General features: G+C 61.3%; 1 protein-coding gene across 1 annotated transcript in view; it reads left to right on the forward strand.

Annotated features, from left to right (window-relative positions):
• The window catches only part of PDE2A (phosphodiesterase 2A), a 207,778-nt gene extending 181,706 nt beyond the window's left edge, over nt 1-26,072 (forward strand). The window contains exons 13-30 of the mRNA XM_067539088.1: nt 1,871-1,982; nt 4,343-4,382; nt 6,554-6,617; nt 8,171-8,249; nt 8,591-8,768; nt 10,926-11,038; nt 11,760-11,837; nt 12,347-12,469; nt 12,945-13,015; nt 13,556-13,678; nt 14,243-14,330; nt 15,107-15,154; nt 15,636-15,710; nt 16,416-16,515; nt 17,073-17,185; nt 17,656-17,694; nt 18,105-18,211; nt 20,490-26,072. Of these exons, the coding sequence (XP_067395189.1) occupies nt 1,871-1,982; nt 4,343-4,382; nt 6,554-6,617; nt 8,171-8,249; nt 8,591-8,768; nt 10,926-11,038; nt 11,760-11,837; nt 12,347-12,469; nt 12,945-13,015; nt 13,556-13,678; nt 14,243-14,330; nt 15,107-15,154; nt 15,636-15,710; nt 16,416-16,515; nt 17,073-17,185; nt 17,656-17,694; nt 18,105-18,211; nt 20,490-20,718 (1,780 nt within the window). The 3' untranslated portion in view covers nt 20,719-26,072. The remainder of the gene's footprint in view (nt 1-1,870; nt 1,983-4,342; nt 4,383-6,553; nt 6,618-8,170; nt 8,250-8,590; nt 8,769-10,925; nt 11,039-11,759; nt 11,838-12,346; nt 12,470-12,944; nt 13,016-13,555; nt 13,679-14,242; nt 14,331-15,106; nt 15,155-15,635; nt 15,711-16,415; nt 16,516-17,072; nt 17,186-17,655; nt 17,695-18,104; nt 18,212-20,489) is intronic.
• The last annotated feature ends 294 nt before the right edge of the window (nt 26,073-26,366 follow it).

The following is a 26,366-nucleotide window of genomic DNA, read 5'->3' on the forward strand; positions in this document are numbered from 1 at the left end:
TCCGCTTCCTACGGCTGGGCCCCGGGCCCCATCGCGTGGCCTTAGGGCAGAGATGTGCTGACAGGGCACTGGTTATGGGGAGGTCCAGGGCCCAAAGCAGAGCCGTGGCCCCATGCACCTTGCAGGAGGTGCTGTGCGCCTTGCAGGCGCCCGCTCTGGTCCCCTTGCGCTAACCACTAGGCATCACTGCTGCACCCTCCCTTCCAGTCTCCCCGCCGGTGCTGGGGGCCTGATGGCCTTTGGGCTAGCAGGAGATCGCCTGCTGGGCTCCTAGCTGGGGATGTGGGGACCCGCTGGCGTTTCAGGCCCCCTCAGGCCTGGGATTCTGGCAGGGCACCCTGGCTGCCCACGTGGAGGTGCGGCTCCCGCGGACTCCAAGTCCCAGCATGCAGCGTGGCTGTCTGGAGCCCAGCAGAAGGCCAAGCTGGCGCTTTGCATGCTGGGCCTTGGAGTTTTTTCCCCCTGTTAGACCGCAGCAGCGGCGGTTTTCTCTGCGGTGAACTCGTTGGGCTGCCGGAAGGTGTCCTGGGGGGCCACCCGTCACCCCCGTTCTAATGCAGGATCGCTATGGGGGGTGGGCATCCACTCCAGGGAGTGCTGTACGGAGGGGAGATGGGGTGAAATGGGGCCCAACCTTGGCCACCCCTCCGCCTACACTCCTCTGGACCCCAAACCACGCCGGGGAGACCCGCATGCACTCTGGGGCACTAGGCCCAGGGGCTTCCTCTTCGTGTGGCCTTGGGGAAAGCTGCCGCGCTCTGCCAGAGACTCCAGGCGGGGAGAGCAAGGCAGGGACCTCCGGCCATTCAGAGAGCTTGCTGCCGTTTGGCCTGGACTTTATCCGTTGGCTCCAGCCCTCCTCTTCCCCCGCAGACCCTTCCCCTCCGCGTCGCCCCGCACGGTGTCTCCTCCCCTGCCCCGTCCCCCTCCCCTCTTTCTCTTTCCATTTAGCTGCTCCTCCCCCAACAATCCCCCTCCCCAAAAAACCCCACGGCGCTAACGTGCCATTTGCTGCTATCCCAACGTTCACTCTGCTGGTGTCTTGAGATCATCGGCTCTTCAGGGCAGGGACCATCCGCTGCTCACTCTGTGTACAGCACCTAGCGCCAAGGGGCTGCCATAACAAACGGGGTTAGGAACTTCCCCCAAACAAACTCCTCCATCCCACCCTTGTCCAGTACGAACGCTGGCCTGGAGCTCTCCGGCGATCTCAGAGATTCGCGCTCGGCCAGGAGCAAGCGTGCAGTAATCCCCAGCCGGTGCGCTTCGCCGCGCACAACCTTCAGCCCCTGGCCTCCTCATTCACCCCCCGTCATGCCTCCCAGGGCAGACGGACCCTCCCCGCAGGAGGAACGCTTGCAGGGGGGAGCTGGGATCTGCCGGAGGGATCGGGGGACTGTGGGTAGGAGACAGGGGAACCAGTCTAAAGCAGTGGTACCAGTTCAGGATTTCTTGAGGGGTTGGGGGGAATTGCTGGGCAGGTGCCCCCCAGCAGTGACCCCATTTTGATGCCCACTTGCTGCCCCCCTCTTCCTCCTGCAAAGACTATGGGTCTGTCTTGGGCGGGGAGCTTCCCACTTTTACCCACCCAAGGCAGGCGCCGAGTTCTTGGCGGACCCCTATGCCGTGCCCTACAGGCTCAGGCAGTGCGGCCATGGGCCCGGGAACCTCGGTCTCAGAGCAGCGCGTCGCAGTAGTCCGGGAGGGAGGAGAGGAACGCGTGGCGCACTGGGCAACCGTTGCCATGTCCCACCCCAGAGGTGGCTGCATTTCAGGGGGGGTTGCATCACCTCTGGAAAGGTGACATCAGCAGGGTTCCTGGCGCGTCGGGCTCCCGTCACTCCCTCTGACCGGGCCGTTCTCGCCCTAGCTACACGGAGGCCGACGAGCACAGGATCCAGCACTGCTTCTGCTACACCTCCACCGTCCTGACCAGCACGCTGGCCTTCCAGAAGGAGCAGAAGCTGAAGTGTGAGTGCCAGGTAAGGGGGCAGGCGGCTCTGTCGTTACGCGCGGCCGGAGGGGTGTCATAGACCAGGCATGCCGCAGCAGTGTTGTGGGGGGGGGGGGGGGGGGGCTGTGCCCGGCCATCACTGCACTGGGAGATGGAGTGGGGGCACGAAGGGCATTTGAGAGGGGATTGAACTGGGTACCCACCACAGGCTGTACGCCAGCCCGCAGCCCCCTGCCGAGGAGGGCTGGCTGCCCCCCCAGCCAGATCCCCACTGGAAAAGCCTGGCGCCCTTCTGCAAGGAGGGAAGGGTTGTCAGCGTGTCTCCAGACGCTGGTCAGGGGAGCAGGGCACGGCGCTGCTGGGAGGATGTTTCCCAGTCTCCATGTAACCCTGCATGCCAGGAAGGCAGGTCCAGCCCCCCGCATTTTGGGGGGGAATCCCTGCCCCCATGATCGGGAGCTACCCATGGCTGGCCATGCGGGGTTACCTACGGCCAGCCCTGTGTACCCCGGTTATTTGGACACTTTCCTCGGCTGGATCCAAGCACCTTGCTGCTGCGAATGGATTAAAGTTCACGCCCCCCCCCGCCCCTCCCCCATGAGTGGGGAAGTCTCGCCCCTTGTTTAGAGGTGGGGAAACTGAGGCCCAGAGGATGAAGCGACTTGCTCCAGGACTGACAATGAATCTATGGTGGAGCCAGGCGCTGCCCCCAGATCTCCTATAAATAGACAAGACACAATCATCAGCCCCACTTTACAGACGGGAAACGGAAGCACGGCACTAAAGTGACAGGTCTCTGGTCACCTAGGGAGCCAGGAATTAAACGCAGATCTTTTCAGAACCAGTCCAGGGCCTTAACCACTAGGCCATGCTTCCCCTCGACACGGGGCGTGGATGTGGACTGCTGCCGGGAGATCTGACTGCACTCACACAGCACACAACACACGCAGCTTGTTGGGCGAGGGGGCGCTTATTCTGCACATCAGATTATGCAGGGGCATGTTCTGTGACATTTCAGCAGCACGAAAAGGCAGGATTTAAGTGTGTGTAGCACTGGCCTCTTTTGGGGAGGTTTTGTCCTAGCCTGCTCCAGCACTCGGCCGGGCGGGAACTTTGGGACAAAATGTTTTTTCATCAAAAGCTGCGATTGGTTAAAACCCTTCACGGAACCGGGCTCAGGGCTGGCGAATCTCCCGGCTGGAAACAGGTTTGAAAGTTGGGAAACCGTCAAAGCGTTTTGTTGTGACGTTTTCAAAGCCCAGCGTTTCACTTTTCTGGCTGTTTGCTTTGAAATCGAAGCTCGTTCGGCTGCGGAAAGATTAAGGAGGAAAACGACGACCTCCGAAGGGCACGTTCCCCGCCAGCTCGGCGAAAGGAGCCGCTGGGACCCACCAAAGCCAAAACACGTTTGGTTTTTTGATTCGCAAAAAAATGTTCAATTTCAACTTTTTATCCAAAGTCAGGTGAAAAGCGTCAGACGCGTGAATTGGCTGCTGCTCAGGGGTAGTGAACGTACCCAGACACGCTCGTGCAAGCACAGGGTCACACGCACTCACGCACCCTTTCTCTCACACTAGTGCAAGCAACGGCACACCTCTGCACAGCCTCTGCTGGCACGCCCAGGCGTACACTGGCACGCAGGTGGTGACGCACTCCTTTGCACACGCGGATACCCTCGTGTGTTCATACACTGACACCCAGCAGAGATCACATGCTTGCACACGCTGACTCGCTCGCCTTCACACGCTCATCTAGGCCGGCTCTTGCACTCGTCCCACTCCCTGACAGTGTCAGATGTGGCTTGCTCCAAACCCTCACCACACACACTCACGTCCGTCTGCCAGAATCCCCCGCCACCCGTGCGAACGGTAGTGATCCTCTCCTTCAGTCGCGTGCTGGGGGCGCCCTCCAGTGGTGCTGTGGGGCAGAGCCTCGGCATTGCACCGGGAAATAGCTTCACCTGCTGGGCCTTGTGCAGACTGTAAGCTGTTTGGGGCAGGGACCGTCTCTCGCTATGTGTACGTACAGCGCCTAGCGCAGCGGGGCCCTGGTCTCCACTGCCACGCTACCTAACACTGCTGAGCTGAAGGCAGCCTCCTAGGTAAGTTCTCACTCGGCAGGGCTCTCTCTCCGGCTGCCACGTATGTCCCTGTCCATCCGTCCCTGAGCTGTTGGGTGGCAGTTGCTTGTGGCAGATAATGAAGTCTAATTAGGCGGAAACGTGGGGCTTTAGAGAAGACTGTGTAGGTCACAGGCAGGAAGACGGAGGTGAGATTTGGATGGCGACGGGTCACCGGGGTGATGGGGGAGGGAGGGGAGCGGATTTGGCTAATTAACGCCAATAACGAACTCTGAGATAACCCGTGTCATTCCCCCCCCCCCCCACAGGCGCTCCTGCAAGTGGCGAAGAACCTGTTTACGCACTTGGGTAGGTGGCTTTTTTGGGTCCCACAGGCAATTTAGTGTGTTGGTGCCTGACTCTCCGACGGGCCAGGCTGGGCACTGAAAATAGGGCGCGGATCCTTTCACCTCTAGGCCTGGCCCAGGTTTGGGGGTTCTGGGCTGGGGGGCTTCTGGGAAGCCACATTCCTAGTGGACAGGGGCCCCGGGGCAAATCTGTGGCAGCCCCTCTGCATGTATTAAACAGGTCGGGGTCACTGGGCCCCGACCCCTGACTTCTCCGCTCCAAACTACAGCTCCCAGAGCAGCTTTAGCTGGTAGCAACAGTAGCCCCTTATCCTCTCTGCAGAGCAGGCACTAGGGAGCAGTATATCTCTCTTTCACACGTGCACACACACAGAGATCACCAGTACATGCACACACAGATCACCGGTGCACCCCTCCGCCCCCCAGTATGTCACAACAACATCACATCGCGGAGACACAGCCCTGCAAGTTCCCCTTTCGTCGCCCCACAGGGCGTCAGCGCCGCCCTCCGCTGGGACCCAAAAGGAAACCTCTATTTTACTAATGCCCCTGGTCTCCTGGGCCTTTCTGTGCAGACGGGCACCGTGAGTGCCCTTCGCACCCGCTGGGGGAGCGGCTTCGTGACCTGGGCACCTCCCCAGGCAGACGGGGCTGAGAACCCACACACTCATTTCTCATGTGGGCCACCCGGCAGCCATTGCGTGGAGTGTTTTTCCGTTGCTTTTAAGGCCTGGGGCTGGCGGGAGGTGTGTGGGGGCGACTTGGGATTTATCCACGTGGGGTAGTGGCCTCTCTCTGCAGGGGTGTCTGGGGAGCATCTCTCTAGGAAGGCCTGACCCCCCCGCACCATTTAGCCGAATGGGTGGTCACAACCCCTTGGCACCTGTTCACAGCCCGCTGCTCTAACGCTTTATGGCTGTTGTTTGTTGTCTCTGGGGACGCACAAGGCAGGGCCCCGGCCCAGGCGGGCTGAGCCAGTCCACAGAATCCCCTGGGCGGTGGTGAGCAGGGCCTCACCCAGCCCGGGGTCGCTGTGTCCAGCTGGGAAGAGACTCTGCCCCGTCTCCGTGTCTTACGCTGAACTGGGCCCCCCCCAGATCTAAACCTCAGGGGAGGCGGGAGGCGTGGGTCGGTCTGCCCTGCTTCCGATGGCACTGCCGGGCCCGGAGCCGCCCGCCCCTGCCTCCCCTCTTCTTGAGTTGGGCCTGGCCCTCTGGAGTCAGCAGAAAGGATCTCCCTCTGGGACCAGGAAGCCCTGGGAATCATGTGGGGGGAGAGGGGAGAAACCTTTTCTCCTGTGATTCCCACCCCAATTCTGTTATCATCCCGCAATGTCTACATTCCCCACCCACCTCCAGGGACCCCCATGCAGATGGGAGACGTTACCGTCTGAATGGGCAGGACCGTTATCCCATTTTAGAGAGGGGAAACTGAGGCAGGGAGCAAGGAATCAACTTGCCCAAAGTGACGGGGAGAGTCTGTGGTGGAGCAGAGACGTGAACTCATATCTCCCGGCTTGGAGGCTAAAGTCTTACCCATTAGGCCAGCCTTCCTCCGGCTAGTCAGGCGGCTAGTCACCTGGCTTCCCCTCCTGGCTTTCTGCGACTCTCGCCCGGCGGCCCCCAGTGGGCTGCAAGCTCCCAGACATCTTCACTGGGCTTCAGTCGACCTTGCTGTTGGTGAGCTCCTGTTGTCAGTGACCCCCCAGGGGGCCCCCCCGTGACATCCCCCCAGATTTACCCCTGTGTCACCACAAACAGAATCGGGCCCTGCCACCCTCTATACAGCACCGCCTTCATCCTCCGTGTATCGTGCCCGAGGAGTGGGCAAGTGGCGCGGTCCCCTTGGGCCGATGGGGAAACTGAGGCACAGGGCGGGGAAGTGACTTGCGGTGGTCAGTGCTGGCATCGGAGCTGGGGCTAGAACCCTGGCATGCTCACACTACCAGGCCAGAGCCTGGCGTCCTAGCGATGGACCTGGGACTGGGGCCAATGGCCAGGACCTCGGCCTAGCCCCATAGCACCAGCTTTGGGGGTGTCAGGGAACCATCCCTTGGGGATGCTTCTTGCCCTGCGCTGACATGAGGGGCTGTGTGTCCCCGGAGCTGCCTTGCCTGGCCTGAGCAGCCTGGGCCCAGCCTGAGCTGCCAAACCATCTGCTTCTCCCCTGCAGACGACGTGTCCGTGCTGCTCCAGGAGATCATCACGGAAGCCCGGAACCTCAGCAATGCTGAAATGTGAGTGAGCGGCTGCTCTGCCCCTCGGGTGCCCCCGGCTCCCAAAGCAGGCCCACGTGTGCACGCATGCCGGGGTCACGTTCCTGGCTCTGCTGCGACGGGGACGTCCTCCAGGAACAGCTGACCCTGGGAAAAACTGGTCCTCGCCGGCTCCTCCGTGAAAATCTCCCCCTACCCACGCCACACACCAGCAGGGCAGCAAACCTGGAGGCTTCCTGAACATGGAGACAGGGCCTGGTTCTCCTCTCACTTCCCCCGGCGTGAACAGGGGCAGGTCCGGCCGTGCCAGCCAAGCCAATCTCTCTTGGTCCTGCCCAGGGTCGGGGCTCAGGGCTCAAGCTTGCCCTGAGAGCGCAGCTGCATGGCTGCCTGCTCCCTCCAGCTCAGTGCATGGTATGAGCGGAGGGTCATGCTCCTGCCCTGTTACCCTGTGGCCTTGGGAGGAAGAGAAGCAGCCCTTAAAGGGTGTGAGGCTTGCTGTCCCTGGCCCTGGAGAGTGCCAGGCTCGCCCACCAGGTACAGCCTCATGGAGGTTCCCACACAAGGCCCCCACCCCCAAGAAGTTGCATACACGGGGCCTGACCCTGCGCTCTCGAGTCTTTGTGACCCAGAGAGAGACTCATCCGGCACAATATAATAGCTGAGAAATAGAACATGATTGTGTGGAGATACACAACGTTAAAGGTATGTGTCCCGGGGGGTGGAGTTAGGGGCATGTGTCCTGGGAGCTGGAGTTAACGTTACATGGCCCTGGGGCAGAGTTAAGGTTATTTAGCCCAGAGGGCACAGTTAAGGTTACACATTTCCGATATTAATTGTCACCTTCTCAGGTGTTCGCATTTGAAAATGTAACAGGAAAGTGAAGTTTTTATTTTGTAATGTCCCTGTTCGTTTTTAGTGCAAAGGGCAGGATCACCCCCCTATCCATGAGAAAAGCCACAGGGAGGGACCAGGGTAGAAGAATAGGCCACCCACATGACGCAGCCCTTAGCAAACCAGCTAATTTAATCCAATTTGGCCCCCAAGTGTTTCACATCTATGCAAAGGCATCTCTGTCCACCACAGAAAGGTAGCCACCACTGAAATGCAGCCACCTCTGGGGCAGAATGTGGCAGCTGCTTCTCAGTGCCCCACAGCACTGCGTAGTTCAGGACAGCAAGTGAAGAATACCTTGCCCAGAAGGAAGAGGAGGGGAAACTGAGGAAAGCCAAATGCCATTACCCAGCTGGAATTTAGCCAGAACTGCAGGGCTAACACCCAGTGCCACGGGATCTCCTGTGACCCCAGAGGCCAGGATCGTGGTTGTTAAGTCTCAAGGGAAGGTCCGGCCAGGGCACAGAAGCCCCTAGTCTCCTGGCGGGGTATTGGGTCAACGAATCCAAAGGGGAGATGTGCTAACAGGAGGCACGGGGCCTGGTCCTAAGCCAAGTGGAGTCAAGGGACGTCTTTCCAGCGCCTTCAGTGCTTTGCCCCAGGGCTGGCCGGTGCCGGAGAGCCCAGGGTGCCCGGTTGCTGTTGAGATCTGGCTGAGCGGGGCTGGTTGTGTCTTGCAGCTGCTCGGTTTTCCTGCTGGACAGTTTCAGCCACGAGCTGGTGGCCAAGGTGTTTGACGGGGGCGTGGTGGATGATGAGGTGAGTTCAGCCGGGAGGAGGGCCTGGGGCTCTTCAGCAGCGGGCACTGGAGCGCCGGCAGCCCGGCAGGACGGAGCAGGGGCCGTGGAGCCCCCGGGGAAGAGGTGCAGCCGAGGGGGTGGCCTCCAGCCAAGGGATGTGTGGCCTCCAGGCTCTGTGAAGGCTGGGAGATGGTGACTCGGCTGGGAATGGGGGGGTGGAGGGTGGGGAGGACCGAGATGGAGATCGGCAGGGGAGACGGGTCCCTGAGCCCGGGAGGACGGGGAATGGGAAGGGTGCCTGGGCCTGGGGCGGGCTGGAGCGGGCGGGGGCCAACGTCTCTGCCCCCATCTCCCCCTCAGAGCTACGAAATCCGCATCCCAGCGGACCAGGGCATCGCGGGGCACGTGGCGACGACGGGGAAGATCCTCAACATCAAGGACGCCTATTCCCACCCGCTCTTCTACCGGGGGGTGGACGACAGCACCGGCTTCCGGACCCGCAACATCCTCTGCTTCCCCATCAAGAACGAAAGCCATGGTGAGCGCCGGGCGGGAGGGGCAGCTCCCCGGGCAGCGCCGCGGCACATGGGCCTTGGGCCAAGCACGCCCATGGGGCCACACTCGTGGGGCGCCTCGGATGCCTCGGTGTCACCAGCTGCCTCCACCCGTCTCCTGGCCCCTTCTCTCCCCAGGGGACGGAGCCTGGCCGCCTGGCGCTGCCCTGAGCCTTCGCTGGGAAATAGCCTGGAGGGCGAAGTGACTCCACGGTCAGAGGCCACTGGCCCGTTTGCAGGGGGGCCGTGCACATTTGCGGGGGGTGGGGAAACAGAAGCACGAGGCAGCCGGGAAGCAGGTATAGGAGGAGAAAGGCCCCGGGCGGCTGGGGAGCCCGGGCAGGGGGCAGAGCGGATGGGAAGCAGCTGCACAGTGGCGAAGGGCAGAGGAGATGGGCTGGTGGTGGCAGCCGGACTCCTCGGGCCTGCTGGCGTCTCTGCCCCTGCCCGGTTGTGTGATCCTGGGCAAGGCACCTGGCCGCTCTGTGCCTCAGTTTCCCCACTCCGCAGATAAGGCTCACGGCGCTGGCCCTTGCGGCGGGGCGGACTGGGAGATGGGAGGAGGGAATGTAAATTGCCCCGAGTCTTGGTTGAGGGCCGTGCACTTCGGCGATTCCAGCCCTACTCCTGGAGAGAGGGGCCCTGGCAGAACTCAGTCTGATGCCCGGCCCACGTTTTCCTTTGCCGGTTTCATCCCTGGCCCCCGGGAGGCAGGGCGAGCTTGTGGCTAATGCACAGGGCTGGGATCCAGGAGGGCCTGTTGCCAACCCACTGCGAGTCCCTTGGCAAGCCACTAAACCGTTTGGTGCCTCAGTTTCCCCACCAGTCCCAACATCTAGCCCAGATCCTTAGCTGGTGTTAACTGGCAAATCTCCGTGGCAGTCAGCAGAACGACGCCGATTGGTCTGTGTATGTCACCGCCATGCGGGGGACTGAACTGTGAAGTTTAACTCACCGTTCCTAATGTGCTTTGAGATCCCCAGCGGGGAGGAGCCCCAGAACCTGGCTGAGGCGGCGCTGTTCTGCTTGGGAGGCCCCTGCCCTGGTCCTGGCATTGCTCAGACCCGTGTGGGCACTGGTGTCCCCGGGGGAAGCCCAGCTGTTTCTCCTCAGCTCCTTCGCAGAGCGTCACGTTGATAAGTGACCTCCCCCCCACCCCCCCCCGAGCCATGCTCTGAACTCCTGCCCTGCACCAAACAAAACCCCACGGCTGCCGGCCCCAAGGAACAGGCTCCCACGGGAGGAGAAATGGCTCCAGGCCTCCGCTTGACCGGCACCCCTGGGCACTGCGCCAGGGCGGCTAACTCCAGCGCGCCAGGCTGGGGGCATTAGCGCAGGCGAAGTCATCCTGGCCCATGGGCCTTGGTGATTTAAAACGCACGGGCCAAATCCCATGGGCCAGCCAGCGGCGGCAGGGCTAGAACCTGGGACCTCCCACCCCATGGCATGCCCCCGCCCCCTGTGCGACTGGGGCGGCTCCCCTTGCTGGCGGTCGGCAGGAGGCTGATTTAGTCCCAGGGCGGCCTCACGCCCGCGCCGAGCCAAGCCGAGGATCCAAGTGCATCGCCAGCCCCTCCCGCCCCCCACTGAAGCAGAGGGCGCTTTCCCGCTCGGGCCCGTGCCCCGTTGCTAGCCGTGTCGTGGGGAGACCTTCACTGGGCCCGGTGCTCGGGGCTGCACAGACCCCGAAGGGCCAGGCCCTGCCCTAGAGGGCTCGCCGCAAAGCACAGACCGGGGAGCGGCTCTGCCGCACCCACCGTGGGGCTAAGCGCCCCGGAGCCTCCAGCCTGGTATCTGTCACCGGCCCAGCCCGTCAGTCACGAGGTTAACCTCCTCTGGAGGCTCAAACTCTGGCCCTCCTGTGAGCAGCCATTCCCCGGTGGGACGGGAGGGCGGCCCACATGGCTCTGTTGGCGAGTCAAGCGTCTCCCAGGCTGGGGAATCACCAGCCCGGGGAGGGTGAGTGGCACTGGCTCATCCTGTCCCAGCCCTGCCTCCTCTAGACCAGCGCCCCGCTCTTCCCCCTCCGCTGGAGTAGGGCTGGGCCCCCCAGAGAATGAGGCCTTTCCGGGCAGGCCAGGCCGGCGGGGTCTCCTGGCCGGGGGGACGTCAGCGCCCATGGGCTCTCGCTGTTCTTGCAGAGGTCATCGGGGTGGCGGAGCTGGTCAACAAGATCAACGGGCCTTGGTTCAGCAAGTTCGACGAGGACCTGGCCACGGCTTTCTCCATCTACTGCGGGATCAGCATCGCCCACGTGAGCAGCCGGGCTGCCCCTGTATCCCACGGCAGGGGGGGGTGAGGGGTGGGTTCCCACGCCCGGCGCTCAGGGGCGTGGGCGCTGGCCGGCGGGGTCCAGCCTTCGAAGCTCCCAAGCGCCCTGGTGAGCGCTGGATGCAGGGGAACGGCCGGTCGGGGAGGGCCAGAGGCCGGGGACCCGACAACCCTACAGCAGCATCTGCTGCCCACAGGCCCCCATGTCTGCACCCCAGCCAGGGAACTGGGTTCTGCCTCCCTGACTTAGCCCTGCGACTCGACACAAGCCGTCTTCCCTTCCTGTCCCGAGCTGTTGTGTGTCTGTCGGGTCCCCCCCCCAGAGGTGGCCGCATTTCAGCTGTAGGTGCCGGCCAAGGGACCGTAGTTAGAGGGCAGAGAGGAGACCTAAATCACGCTGCGTCAGCGGTGAGGCTTGTCGCCTTTCAGCACCGTAGGGGAGGTGGCAGGCAGCGCCCCTCGCCTCGGAGAAGAGCAGTGAGACTGCGTGTGCGCGTGAGTTCAGGGCGAGGGTCCCGGGTGGGGCCGGAAACGCAGGGGAGGGAACCTGAAGGTCTAAGGAGACCGGAGGGCCTGAGCTGATGTTCGTGGAAAGACTCGTGCTGCATGCACCGGGCTGGGGGGATCAGCTGGAAGCCGGGGGCGGCAGGAACAAGTGCACCCAGGGTTGGCCTCTGAGCGCCCTCTCCTCCCTGTCCCGCCAGTCGCTGCTCTACAAGAAGGTGCACGAAGCCCAGTACCGCAGCCACGTGGCCAACGAGATGATGATGTATCACATGAAGGTACGGGGCAGGGCCGGCTCTCGCCGGCTCCATGGCACTGAGCCGTGGGTGGGGATGGGTGACTCTGGGGTGGGGGGGGTCTTTGGCTAATCTTTCCCGTTCCACCTGGAGGAACCCGCTCTGCCCTCCCCGCCCGCAAGCCGCTGCAGGCCCAGTGTTGCTGCCGTGCTCCACCCAGAGGTGGTTGCATTTTAGGGGCCGGCCTGGGAATGTCCATTTGTCGGCGCCTCCGCGGCCATCGCTCCGGATCTAGCCCCGGAGAGCTGAGAGCAGGCTGGGGCCCAGCAGCACATGACCGCCGGCACTCGCGGGTCCCCACGCTGGCAGCCTCCGCAGAGAGGCCAGGGGGCGGCCAGGCATGGAGCGGGGACTCCCAGAGCCAGCCCGGCTGTGGCCTGCCAGAGGACTCCGGTGCCGCACAGCTGAACACAGCCTGTACCGGTAGCTCCTCCGACGGGCCCCGGCTTGGCTCCCCGAGACTAACGGCCTGTCCCGGGGCTTCCTGGCAGGTCTCGGATGACGAGTACAAGAAACTGCTCAGCGGCGGGATCTGCCCCGTGTCCGCCATCGATTTCAGCTTCGCTGATTTCACCTACACGCCACGCTCGCTGCCCGAGGACGACACGCCGATGGTCAGTGCCCGCGGGGGCTGGGCGCCGAGGGTCCTTGGCCCATGGCAGTGGACAGAGAGGGAGGACGAGCCAGTGGTTGGAGGGCTAGCCATGGTGGGGGTCTCCGCCACAGCTGGCGTGCCTGGCCTTGGGCAAATCGCTCGGCGCCTCCATTCCCCAGCTGTGCAGTGGGGATAAGAGCGTCCGGCCACGCCTGGCCCGAGGAACTGCATCGGCCTTTGTCTAACACGAAAGCCCCACGCTCTGACCCTGCCTCGGCTCCCTGTAAATTGTCCTGGCCCCGCTTGGCGCCCGCCCGGGGCAGCGTTGGGGACCGTTGGTTCCATATTTGGATCTTGCCCCCGGCCCGAAAGGAACGACAAAAGGGGTGCAGGGCGCTGGCTCCGTGCCCGGCCTGGGGCCCCCTTTGAACCCCCACCAAGCATCCCCGGAAGCAGCCTCTCCGCCACCTCTCTGCTCCCTTTCCCCCCCGCAGGCCATCCTCAGCATGCTCCAGGACATGAACTTCATCAACACCTACAAAATGGATCGCCAGACGTTAGCCAGGTGGGCTCGCTGGCGGCGCGGCGGGAGCCCAGCACCCAGGGGGGCGAGGAGCTGTGAGCAGGGGGGGCCGCTCCGGCTTTGAGCCCCTGGCTGGGAAGGCAGTGGCGCACGGCCGGGGTGGAGGAGGAGGTGCACAGTCCCCGGGCTAGCAAACACCTCTCGCCCCTGCCAAATGAGTCAGACCAAGAAGGACCAAAGTTGTGGCCTGTGTGAGCCCGGCCGCCCCACCCGGCTCCCGCTCCTACCAGGGCATCTTAGCACAGGCAGAGGCGGGCACAGGGACACGCAGGTCCCGGCCTGCTCACGGGTGCATGCAGACAGGCAGTCTGCAGGTTTGTCCGCCCTGAAGCAGGCTCACACACACCCACACACACGTGGCTTTGTGAGCACAACAAGCCCCGTCATGACCCGGCCCGTCAAGGGTGAAAGCGCCACGGTGTCGGCCAGGCCCGCGCCGACTGCAGGCCAGGGGGCAGCGCCAGCTCCCCGGGGGGGTGGGGATGGCTGCCTTCTCATCCCGGTCTCTCTTGCTCCGGCCAGGTTCTGCTTGATGGTGAGGAAAGGCTACCGGGACCCGCCCTACCACAACTGGATGCACGCCTTCTCCGTCTCCCACTTCTGCTACCTGCTTTACAAGAACCTGGAGCTGGTCAACTACCTGGAGTAGGGGGATGGCGTCGGCGCGCGCGGAGACCCAGCTTCCCCCCGCCCCAGCTCTGCCCCCCCTTGCCCCGGGGTTCCCTTGGATATCAGCAGCCCCGCTGCGTGGGCGAACCTGTGCTGCTGACTCCGCCAGTGGCACTTTCCCCTTGAGTTTCCCAGCCTGGCACTGGGGGCTGGGGGGCGCCGCACCGCTCTCCGGGGGGGCCACAGGTCCTAGCCGCTTGCCTACGGCGCGTTGCATGAGCCGGGGGTGTTGGCCCTGGGCCATTCCCGGTTGCAAACTGAAATCCCACAATGCCCTCTTCCTCTTCACTTCCTGTCCCAAAGTGTGAGGTCCCGGTGAGCCACGGCTGCCTTCCAGCCAGGAGCGGGTGGGTGAAGCGATCCCTGCCCCTGCAGGCTGGGTGGGCCTGTCGAGCTCAATGGGGAACCCGTCCCCCCCGTCAGTGGGGGCGGGATTCAGGTGGAGCCGTGAGGCTTGTTCAGACGACGCGGGCGGGTCGGGGCACCGCAGGGAAAGCCCGAGAGCCCCGCCCACGACTCAGGGGCTCCGTTTCTCCGCAGAGACATCGAGATCTTCGCCTTGTTCGTCTCCTGCATGTGCCACGACCTGGACCACAGGGGCACGAATAACTCCTTCCAGGTGGCTTCGGTAAGGCTGGGCAGGGTGGGGGGGTTACAGGAGATCTGCCAGTAAAGATGGGAGATTACAGATGGGCCGGGGAGGCCGGGGGAAGGTGGAGGTTACAGACGATCCACTGGGCGTCGGGGCTTTGGCTGTCTGACGGAGCAGGAGACAAGCTGCAGGGGGGGGTCTGGCTCTCAGGACTCCTCGTTTGGGGGTTACCAGAGCCCCGCAGCCTGGATCCAGACATGGGACCATGTTGCTGAGGAAAGGAAAGTGATTAGAGGAGGCGTAACTTCCCCAACAGGGGTGGTGGGGAGACAGGGCCCTGGGAAGAGCTCAGCACCATGGGTCTAGCCCCCAGTGATCCTCGAGTGCTTGGTCCGTCTCCAGATCTGCCGACTGCCCCAAACCTTTCTCCAAAGCCCGGCTCCCTCCCGCCCGGGCCTGAACTTCAGGGGCCTCTTCGCCACCTTGATTTTCATTCTCCCTCTGGCTCCCCGCCACGCGGCAGGAGGGCTGGAAACTCCCCGGGCCCAGCCTGGGGGGTCACCGGGTCAGGCTCGAGGAGACGACTCCTCCCCTGCAGACCGTGCCGGCCGCCCTCGCGGCCCCCGTGTCAGGCCGCGTGGCCCGCTGTCCCGCGGACGGGCGCCGAGTCCCGCGCCCCACCAGCCATAGACCCAGGGCCGTGGCCCTCCTCGGGCCGGGCTGCAGGCGGGGGGACATGCCCGGCTGCTGCCCCCGCTAGCCCTCGCCCGTTGCCGGCTCGCCTCGCCACCCGGTGCCGCTCTGTCTTCCAGAAATCGGTCCTGGCGGCGCTGTACAGCTCCGAGGGCTCCGTCATGGAGGTAAGGTGCCGGCTCCCCTGCACCCTGCCTCGCTCCCTTGCCTGCCGCGGCGCCGCCTCCGGCTGTGGCGCGCACTTGTCTAGCTCACACGTGGAACGAAGGCGTCAGTTCTCGGCCTCGGGCCGCGCTGGCCGCCGGGCTGCCATGGCAAGAGGGGGATGGCCCCAGCAGGGCGTGGAGGCCCCCATCTCCTCCTCCCTCCGCGGGGGACCAGGAGAGAGGGCAGCTTAGGGGAAGCCCCAGGCCTGGGGGCGGCGGCGGAACAGCAGGGAAAGCCCCCGCCTGTCCCCTCCAGCACATTCCCCACCGCCCAGGTCTGCGGCCGGCCGGCCACACGGCGGGAAGCAGCGTGGAGTCCTGCCCGACATGTTCTTATGGGCCGGGGGGGGGGGCGCGAAGGGGCATTGGGGGGGCGCTGTCCCCCGGTGGAGCCCTCTCACTAATGCAGCCTCCCTGTCCTGCCCTGGATCTCCCCCCGCAGAGACACCACTTCGCCCAGGCCATCGCCATCCTGAACACCCACGGCTGCAACATCTTCGACCACTTCTCCCGCAAGGTGAGTGGGCCCGGGCTTCCTGCTCAGCCCCCGCGGGCCCGGGACGGCCACAGCGCTGCCGGGGAGGGGGGTGCCAGAGGGCAGGCGACTGCTGGGCAAGCTCCCCTGCATGGCTTTGCTGGTGCCCCTCACTCCGGACGTGCAGCCCCCGGCGCGCCAGCCGGGCTCACTTGCCCACGATTACGTGGGGCTTCTGGACTCCGGGCACGTGTGTGTGAGACTGTCTCCCTTTCGGGCTGGGGCCCGCAGGAGTTCAGCTCTCTGCTCCAGAGGAGAAAGGCCAGCCACGCGCTGCCCCACCCCAGCCTGGCTTCCTGCGGCAAATCACCCGTCCTGAGGCTTTCTCTGCGCTGGTCCTGTTGCGCCAGACTCGGCCAAGCCGCGTCTCCCTCCTCCTGGATCCCTGGAGCCTTTGATCAGGGTTTCTCCTTCCAGGAGAAACTCACGCTGATTAAACCCAGCCCCCAAACCAGTCATGGGTGGCGCTGGATAAAAGCCACAGGGCTGCGAGGTGGAAGGGAGCGGGGCCTAGTGGTTAGAACGGGCGACGGGGACTTGGGGCTCCTGAGTCCCGCTCCCCATCCTGCCCCTGTGTCGCTTGGTGACCTTGGCACGCTCCCTTGACCTTTTGGTACCGATCAGTCCACGTGGGGTAAGGGGCCCCGAGGCGCGCGGCACTCATCCGGGGTGTGCTTGGCCTTGCAGGATTACCAAAGGATGCTGGATTTGATGAGGGACATTATCCTGGCCACGGATCTCGCGCACCATCTGCGGATCTTCAAGGACCTGCAGAAGATGGCGGAAGGTAAAGGCTCCCCTCCCGTGGAGGGCAAAGTTGGGCGCGTTCGGGTCCTTTTCTTCACTTCGCTTTTGGCCACAAAGCGAACCGGGGGGGGGGTCTGGAAATCCCAGCTTGTAATGCTCGGTCTGATCCCTGGGGGGCAGGTGCCACTCGCTCATTAGCCCCTCAGCTGTGTCAAACCCCCATGGGCACCTGGGTGCAAATCCCGGGCAGGCGGCGGGGCGTGGCTCCTGGAGCCATTCAGCCCAGCCGGGGGCCGAACCCAGGGGAATCCATCAGCCGGGGCTGCGGTTTCCCAGGGTCTCCCAACTCCCACTGGGCCCGAGGAGAGTTAGATGCCGAAACCCCTTTGGGGATCTTTGGCATGACCGGCTTGACAGAGCTTTTCCCACTGAGCCGCAGGTTCCCAGGCAGGTGGGAATGGGGGGTAACTCTGCTGGAGCCCGGGGGAGGGCTGGGCGGAAGCTGGGGAGACTCAGGCCTCGCGGGGGGGGGAGGAGGGGGGGAGATCTGCTGGCGCCCAGCAGCTCATCACTCGTCCCTGTCCTTTCCCGGCCCAGTGGGCTATGACCCGAAGAACCAGCAGCATCACAGCCTGCTGCTCTGCCTGCTCATGACCTCCTGCGACCTCTCGGACCAGACCAAAGGGTGGAAAACCACCAGGAAGATCGCCGTGAGTACCAGCGGGGCCAGCCCGGCCCACCTCCTCCACCGGGGCCCAGCCTGGAGGGGCTCACAGCCCTTCCGCTTGGGCCGTACGCTGCCTCTGTGCCCCCCCAGCTGCCCTCGACCGTGGCACCCCCCGGGGAGGAGCCGCCACCTGCTGCAGGCGGTGCCCGGATCTCTGTGCTGGCTGCATGGGACGGGTCTCCTTGGGCTTGCTCTGCATGCACTGCTCTGCAGTGCCGCTGGGCGCCGGCGTGGTCAGATGTGGTCCTCCTGAGCCCCACAGACCGTAATCACGGCCCTTCGAGTCCTTAGGGCCTGGCCTTGTACGCCGCGGAGCCCCCTGTGCTGCTGGCGGGAGCGTCTCTTGGGAGGCGCCCTGCCCGGTGCTGGCAGGCGAGTCGTAGCAGAGGATACAGGGGCTGGGGTGGAGGTGGTCAGCAGAAGCCCATGTGATCTGTGGCCTTTCCTTCACAGGAGCTGATCTACAAGGAGTTCTTCTCCCAGGGAGATCTGGTACGTACAGAAAGATCCCCCCTGGGGCAGCCGGTGTGTCTGTCCGGGCTTCCATCCCTTTTGTTCCCACACCACCCAGGGCTGCGTTTCCAATGGGCTCCGGCCAGTGAGAGCATGCTTCATGCCACGAGTCCCTCAGCGATCCTGTTTGGGTGAGGTTCCCCCAGGCGGGGGCTCGTACATGGCCCAGGTTCCAGCCCTCTGCACAGTGGGGACTTCACCCTCCATCCCCAGGGCCGTCTGCCCCAAGAGGACACTGCACCCGCCCCAGACTGGCTGGGCGTCGGGGTGGTTGCGCAGAGGATTGCTGGCCGGGCAGCAGTGCCATGGGAAAGGCGGGTGGGAGCAGGGCCGGGAGGAGTGAAGTTGTGTGCTGTGGGATCACTGCCCCATGTGCCTGTTCTCTGCAGGAGAAAGCCATGGGCAACCGCCCCATGGAGATGATGGACCGGGAGAAGGCCTACATCCCCGAGCTGCAGATCAGCTTCATGGAGCACATCGCCATGCCTATCTACAAGTGAGTCCCCAAGCCCAGAGCCGCCTGCCCCCCCGGGGTACAGCGCAGAGCAATGCAGCAGCTGCATGGAGCTACACACACAACACACACAGCCCTGGGCATCAGATCCTGTGTAACCAACCAACCACACACACACACACAGCCCTGGGCAGCATCAGATCCTGTGTAACCAACCAACCACACACACACACAGCCCTGGGCAGCATCAGATCCTGTGTAACCAGCCAACCAACCAACTACACACACACACACAGCCCTGGGCAGCATCAGATCCTTTTTAACCAGCCAACCAACCAAACACACACACACAGCCCTGGGCATCAGATCCTGCGTAACCAGCCAACCACACAAAACACACACACACAGACAGCCCTGGGCATCATCAGATCCTTTTTAACAAGCCAACCAACACACACACAACACACACACACACAGCCCTGGACATCAGATCCTGCGTAACCAACTAAACACACACACACACACACACACAGACAGCCCTGGGCATCAGATCCTGTGTAAACACACACACACACAACACACACATACACATAGTGCCCTGACACCAAATCCTGTTGAAACACAGACACACACACACACACAGTGCCCTGGGCATCGGATCCTGTTTACCGGGGGGGGGAGCACGCTGTGACCCCGATATCCTCCCATGGCCGGGGGATGCTTAGCACCCGCTGGCGCTGGGCAGACGGAGCGGGTGGAAAACCAGGGGGGAGCACTCTGGCGGGCGGCATCTGTCATGGTGCTGCCAGCTGGGGTCAAGCCAGGTGCATTTAAACCCATCCCTTGGGTCCCGCGGTGCGGCAGCCGAAGCCCGGGATTCCAGAGTGGCGGGGAACTCTCCTTTCGTGGTGCCAAGGCAGTGGCCCCTGCCCTGTGCTGGGAAGCAGAGCCTGGGGCTGGGCAGCTCTGGGGGGGCTCGAGGGCCCAATGTGCAAAGCACCATGTGGAGAGAGTCAGCTTGTAACACTAGACTGGACACAAAGTGCCCAGCCAGCGCAATGAACGTGCCAATGCGGCTGTGCAGCGCTGCCCTCCGCTGGGCACACCGGGAGCTGCTCAGCTGCGTGTCATACGCCCCGTACTGCTCCCAGCAAATCGGCTTTAGCTCTGCTAGTCGGGGGCCTATGCTTTTGGGCAGGAGGGCCTGAGCCTTGTCCCTGGTTCTGTATGTTTTGGGGACTGGGATAGGCAGCAGAGTGATAGCCGTGCAGTTCTAGGTGGCCAGTGGCTTTGTAGGGAATGAGGTGCGTTGTCATGGTCACAGGTGCCAGACTGCCTCTCCTAATAGCTGTTGTGCACCTCGGATTTCCGTGCATTGCCTCCTTAGCACCCTGCAGCAGTGAGTTCCACAGGTCCGTGATCTGCTGCACAAAACATGTTTTCCTCATCAGTATTTTGAAATGTGGGAGTTGGACCTTACGCACTTAAACCAATGAATACACTACACCTTGCCCCGCCCCCTGCCCCTCCCCCTCATCTCCTCTGCCCCGTTGCATCCTGTCCCTATTTAGACTGCATGGCCAAGATTTTCAGAAATGGGGGCGGGGGCAGCTTGAGACACCATAAAGAGGCCTGGCTCCTTTGAGTTCTCTCAAGCTGGGTCCCTAAAAACAGAGTCCCCCAAATCATGGGTCTCGATCTGGGCCTCAGCTTCTCGGGGGTGAGAGCAGTGTATGTGTGTGAGATGGGGTGCACCAGGCCTTTGCTGCCCCCTGCCGGGGAACTTGCCACCTCGGCGCATCCCGCCCTTCGAAGATGTCCAGCTAGAAGGGAAGAGCAACGAGTTCAGGCCTCCAGCAGTTGCCTAGAGGGGCTTCCTGTGATGAGCTGCAGGCAGAACCAGTGAGAGTTGGTCCTATGGTGCCTAGAAGGGCCGGGATCACACGGAGGCCAATCAGGGCACAGCAGGCCAGTTTAAAAGGGGCTGGCTGGTGCTACAATGGCCAGACCTGGGGGAAGCTGAGAGCAGGAAGGCTGGCTTTCCCAGCCCCAACCCAAGGACCCTGCCCGGGCCAGTGGCCTAACCTTGGCATTTGCCTAGTGATGAGCTTGTGTTTATGTCATGGCCTTTAATGTCCCGGGGGCTGTTTTGAGTTCAGAGCCGACTGGTTTTCTGCCACCCAGCGGCGAGCCCGCTCCCCGAGGCACCTGGCTCGGGTCAGCCCCTGACAGCGTGTGCGCAGTGTGGTGGGACCCCGCTCCCCGCGCGGGGCCGCTGCTGCTGGCGTGCTGACGGACGGGCGTTCTCCTTCTCCCCCAGGCTGCTCCAGGAGCTGTTCCCGAAAGCCACTGAGCTGTACGAGAGGGTGGCCAGCAACAGAGAGCAGTGGACCAAAGTGTCTCACAAATTCACCATCCGGGGCCTCCCTAGCAACAACTCGCTGGACTTCCTGGACGAGGAGTACGACCTGCAGGTGATGGACCAGGAAAACGCCAAGATGAACGGCTGCCTGGACACGGAGGGGCACCTGGAGTCGGTGGCGCAGTGAGGCTGTCCTCGCCGCGGCTGGACGGGGCGGGACAGAGAGACAAACCCAGGCGACTTTTGATAAATCGTTCTTATCTGTACAGTGTGTTCTCTGCGGCCCCGGCATCTCACGCCCCGTCCCCCCGGGCCAGGCCTCGCCCCCATGGGTGGGACGACAGGATACTCATCAAGACTCTCACCCACCGGCTGTCTCTTTTTTTTATTCCGGGTGGCTCTCTTTTCGCTGTACATTGAAATGAACCCCGCTTCCCCTGCAGGCCAGCAGCTTCTGCCCCGGTCCAGGCGCTCTTTAGCAGCTCCCAGAGCTCGGTATCTTGTCTGTGAACGGTTGGGGGTTTAGCCAGGGCCAGGGAGAGCCTCTGCTTTGGGGAAGCGTGAGGCTGCCCGTCCCTTGAGCGCGGGGGGCGTTGCTTTTTCAGGCCAGGCTCCCAGGCTTCACGCCATCCACGGTAAGTTCCCTCACGAGATCTGAACTTCCCGCGGTGCAGAGCGGTGGGGCCGTTGGAGCCCAGGTCTTTGCTCCAGGGACGCTTGGCTGGCAGCGAAATGTGTTTTGCAGACCTCCAGGCCCTCGGGCGTGACTGGTCCCGTACTCCCAACCGCAGGCTCACAGCTGCCCTGCTCTCCTCTGAACAACCGCATCCCTGCCCTTCGGTCTGGTGCCAGACACACCTCCTCCGGCCGTGTGAGGGGGCGGAGACAGGCACAGGAAGCAGAGAGGGCAGAGAAGGGATGGTTGGATCAAGAGAGGTGCACAGAGCCATCCTAAGGGGAAACCTTTCCGCATGGGACACTGCAGGGGAGGAGAGAGGCCAGCGTCCACAGGCCATAAAATGCCCTTGATCCAGGCACGTGCCCCTAGCTGCGAAGCGGAAACTCCAGTGCATTATTACTACCGGCTCGTGAACGCAGGGCCCGAGTCACAGCTGGTGTCAGCAGCTGCACATCCATTGGCGTCAGCGTAGAGCAGTGCACTGCCCTAGACCACGTGCCACCAGCTCCGACTCCTGCCTGCTGAATCTCAGTGCAGTGGGGCATATTCTCTTCGTTCCACTGCGCCACATGCAGCGGGAAGGACCGTCTGCGTGAGGCCGTTGAAAACCCCAAGATCTCCATTAGGTTTCCCCCTACCGCACGGACGCTCCCCCCAGGCTCTATATCTGTGATGTGGCAAAGATTTTTCAAGGCCATGGGCTGGACTGAATGTTTCCAATCCAATTCCCCTTCCCTTAGAAGGGTCCCGTCGGCCCTGAACTCACCAGACACAGCGGTGACTGGCCCAGACTAACCCAACCTCTAAATTCAGACTTCAGAGAGAAGTGGATGGAGGCGTTTGCCCTAGGTAGGGGGCTGACTGCTGAGAAATTCACAAGGGGTTGAGAAGGAGGCAGACAGGAGGGAGAACTTGGAGTGGGAAAGAACGCCTGAGGAGAGCAAATAAAAGATGGGTCAGGACATAAAGGAAGCCGGTGACGCTATGAAGATATGGGCACTTAGACCAGCGGCTGTAGGGAGGCAAGAGAGACAGGGGCAGACACGGCTCTGGCATCTCCAGGTTGATCTCCACCACCAAGGAGAGGAGAGTGAGAAAATTCAGTGCAAAGAGCTTTCCCCCCCTCCAGCAAATCACTTTAACCCTTTGAGCACGGCCACAAAGAAACACCCCACCTTGCGCTGCCCCTATGCCAAGCCAGTCAGCTTTGCTTTGGGGGAATGGCACCCGCTCCTGGGCAGGGCTGGTTGCAAATGTCACAAGTGCATGGGCAGGCGAAGCGTCCTGCCCACGGTGTACGTCCTTCCCACTCGCTCTGGGAACCGCTCTGGAGTCAGGGGCACCCAGCCTCGGCCCAAGAGGGAGAGCGATGTTGGGCTGCTTGCCCGGCGCCCACGGGGCCCCAGCTAATTGGCCTGAAACAGAAATGCAGACGTGCAGCCGGTGAGAACTACAGCTCCCAGCATGCCATGCGTCTGGGTCCAGCTGGAACTTGGCCTGCTGGGACGCCTGGGCTGGTCCATATGAAGGACCGTTGTGGTCTTATGTGCTTGGTCCGAGGAGCATTTTCCCCATCGCCTGCATCTTGGCCCATCGCGGCCCTTTTGAGATGAACCCTTTGGCTGCTTTGGCAGTGAAGGACCCAGTGCCCGGGTGTGTCCAGCAAATACCCAGCCCCGTTCCCGTGCCCTCAGCCAGCAGCAGACCATGCCGGCTTGCCCAGGCTGCCCTGGATGGGGCGTGCTGCTTCCAGAAGGCAGTGGCGACGCCGGCCTCTGCCACGCAGCGTCTTCCTGCGCGGGCGCGGCGTTCCCTCAGAGAGGGCGCAGAGACCGAAAGCACAGCAGAACGGGTACTGAGATCCTTCCCGCCGCTGCACGGGGCCACCTGCACCTTGTCTGGTTGGGTCAGCTGATCGATCACGTAGAGGGCCAGGAGCCAGGGGGCATGTTCCACGCAGGCCACCGCCAGCCATTTGAAATGTGCTGGAGGCAGCGGTTCCTGTGAACGCTGGAGGGGTTTTAATCCTCCTTTGGGCCTTTTATTAGCATTCGCAGAGATTTCTTTTCTGCTGCACCCGCTCTGTCGGGGGTTCGGGGCTGATTTAGGAGATGGTGTGAATGCAGCAGACAGGGAAACACGTCAGCCGGCAAGCGTACAGGGTGCCAGGTACATGTCATGGACATTAACCTGGCACTTTCCCCTGTTAACTGCCTGGAATCTGGGATATGTGAATCCTTGTTCTCCGCATGGTCAAGGAGCCATCAGTGTGCAGCGCTGCAGCAAAGTGTTCAGTTGATCGTTAGGAAAGCAGGAAATCCAAGACATTCTCCTCTAGTGTTGTGGCCAGCACCTCCCAGCTTCCCGTTGGCTCTGAGGGACAAATCTTCAGTTGGTGCAAATTGGCCCGGCTCCAATGATTTTGACTGGAGCAGCACCGAATGACGCCAGCTTAGCCCTGAGCGTCTCTCTTCATCTTAGCCTTGTTCGGCTTCCGGCCCCCAAATCCAGCTGTTCTCAACTGAGCCACGTCCGATGCGTCCCGTAAGCCTTCGTTCTGCTCCGCGGGGAGCTTCGAATGAGGGGTGGGGCTCTTTGAGCAACAGGGGATGGAACAAGTTGGCGTCCGTGGAAGATCCGAGCCAAGGCGTGGGAGCCCGGGTGCCTTTCTCGCTAGAACCCCTCCGGATCAGGTAGCCGGCCTCTCTGCAAACGATTATTGTGAGAAGGGTGGATCTTCCAGCCGTAAGGGAAATAGACGATGGAGCTGTTGGAGAAGGAGCAAAGCCCAGTACCAGGCAGCCTCCTGCATGGCCTGGTTCCACTTTTTCACGAGAGAGCACAGGAAAGATGCATGCTCATGGCTGGAGCGTCTCAAGAGACAATGGGCACCAAAAGCCAGTTCTCTGGCCTGTGTTATGCAGGAGGTCAGATTAGATGGTCTGTTCTGGCCTTAAAACCTATGAATGATGATCAGTAGGCGCTGCCGTGTTTGTTTAATCGAAGACGGTTTGAATTTGTGGCTCTGGGAAGTGGGGGAAATCCCAATCAAAAGCACGTCGGTCCTGTAAACTCCCCTGCTGGATACAGCTGGTAAATACCAGAGCAGGGCTCCACCTGGGGCGAAGGAGGGAGCTGGTGTTCGAGGCAGTGGACTGCAATCCTAGAGGAGGATGCTATTCCTGGCTTTGCCACTGACTCGCTGCGTGACCTCGGGCAAATCACTTACACTTTTGCCGTGCCTCAGTTTCCCCATCTGCGACTCTCCCATCTCACAGGAGCTGCTCTGGGGCTGGAAGCATTATTCAGGCTTTGGAAAGGGCTATTAAGCTGCAGCAGCGTACAGAGCAGCTGGGCTGTTTACCTGGGGAAGAGGAGCACAGTTGTACGGCTCCTGTGGGTGGATGCGCACTGAAGTGAATAAATGGAGGAACATCTGTTCTTCAGTGACACGCAGCAGACACGGGTGTCCTCCGTAAATGCCCTCCGCTGCACACAGCGACCAAACATTGGCTCATGCTGGGGGCGTGAATTCCTTGTGGATCTGGGCTACGTAGAGATTTTTCTCGGGGTTTTTTTTTAATTGTACATTTCTTTGAATATATGTAGTGTGTGCTGCTATGTGTGGGGAACAGGGGGAGACTCTGACGACAAAGAAGCCAACCGAAAACGTGTATTCCTTTGCCTTACCTATTCGGAGTTGCCTTTAGAAAGATGCTTTGTATAAAACCCTCTGTAGGACCTTGCATAATTACTAAATGTGAGTGTTGGCTGATAGCTTTGTATATGAGTGCGTGTATTTCTTTCTACCAGAATCCCTTTTAGAACAACTGTAAGTATTTACAGAGGAGACGATAGCAAAGAAATTGAAAGAATAAATAAAAATCCCTTAAAGGCAAAAAAAACCCCAACCCTGAAAACCAAGTTTTCTCTGAGTGTTATGATCAATTCTATTGTATCTGGAAGAGCTTGTAATTAATTTCATTGTATTATAGCCATTGTTCGTGAACGCGATATTATTTATCAACACTCCATCTTCCGCTGCATGAAGAACAAAGCTTACGGTGTATGTAAACTCGCGGTAATATGGAGTTAGCGATGGCTTCTAAGAGGCTGACTATTGATTGGTGGCAAGATGGAAAAGGGTTTGGAAAAAAGAAATCAACGGGGGCAAATCTGTCTCCACTGAAAACGTGTAAAGAAAAAACAGAGGCTAAAATTCACCCCTGTGTAAGGCCTGTCTAGTTTGAGGGTTCAGAGCGTATGCAGAACTTGTGCTGATCTGAATTTCACCCTTAGAGAATGCAGAACTACTAGCTTACATACATAGGCGTGTTTTTCCCGCAGCTTGGTCCTTTTCTGTTTTAACTCTTCCCTGCAAATGAAGCAAGAGCTGTCAGCCAACACACAAAAGGTGGCCCCTTCCTTCAACTCACTTGCTAGCACAAAAGAGTGAAGGAGGCGGGTGAGGGCAGCAGACGCGCCAGTAGCGAAACCCCGCTGCCACCAGAATCTCCTGGTGCTGTATGAAAGCGGAGAAGACATACCAAACCAAAATGTGTAGTGGCTGGTTCCAAGTTGTGGCTGTGTTTTGAGCCCTGGCTGGTTTTAATGTCGGTGTGTGTGTATGTGGGGTTCCTTTTCTCTCTCTCCCTTGTACATATCCACCTGTAGATATTGTAAAGAACGTCTGGTTCGTAGGGGTTCTATTACCTAGCGTATGTTAAATATTTCTGGCTTTTCTGTCTGAGCTTCTGATTACATGGGTTGTTCTGGGGTTTAATTTTTCCCCCCCTTGAATAGTTGTGAAGGGGAAAAAATGGGTTTGTTTGGTTTTTTCCTAATAAATTTCATACACCGATCTCCCGCGCCTGGTTTTTATTCTGCAGCGGGATAAGGCAGCCTTTGCCAGGCGTTTAGATCACACGGCACACAGCTTGCTGTGTCGGATCTCAGCTAACCAGGAGCTGATCTGTTTCAGTTCTGGGTGGGAGATTTCCAAGGAACAGCCGGGAGCGGTGTCGGTGATACCCCACCTGGGGTTCTTCCCCCTCCGTCAGCATACCTGATCACAGTGTTACAGGACACTTAGGGAAACGGGGTTCAAAAAGTCCTGCTCTGGTGTGCAACTCCTGGGGCATTTGAGACCTCACTGT

The sequence above is a fragment of the Emydura macquarii genome, unplaced genomic scaffold (genome assembly GCF_026122565.2).
Source record: "Emydura macquarii macquarii isolate MOO-44397 ecotype Brisbane River unplaced genomic scaffold, CSIRO-AGI_Emac_v2 contig_509, whole genome shotgun sequence".
NCBI classification, from domain to species: Eukaryota; Metazoa; Chordata; order Testudines; family Chelidae; genus Emydura; species Emydura macquarii.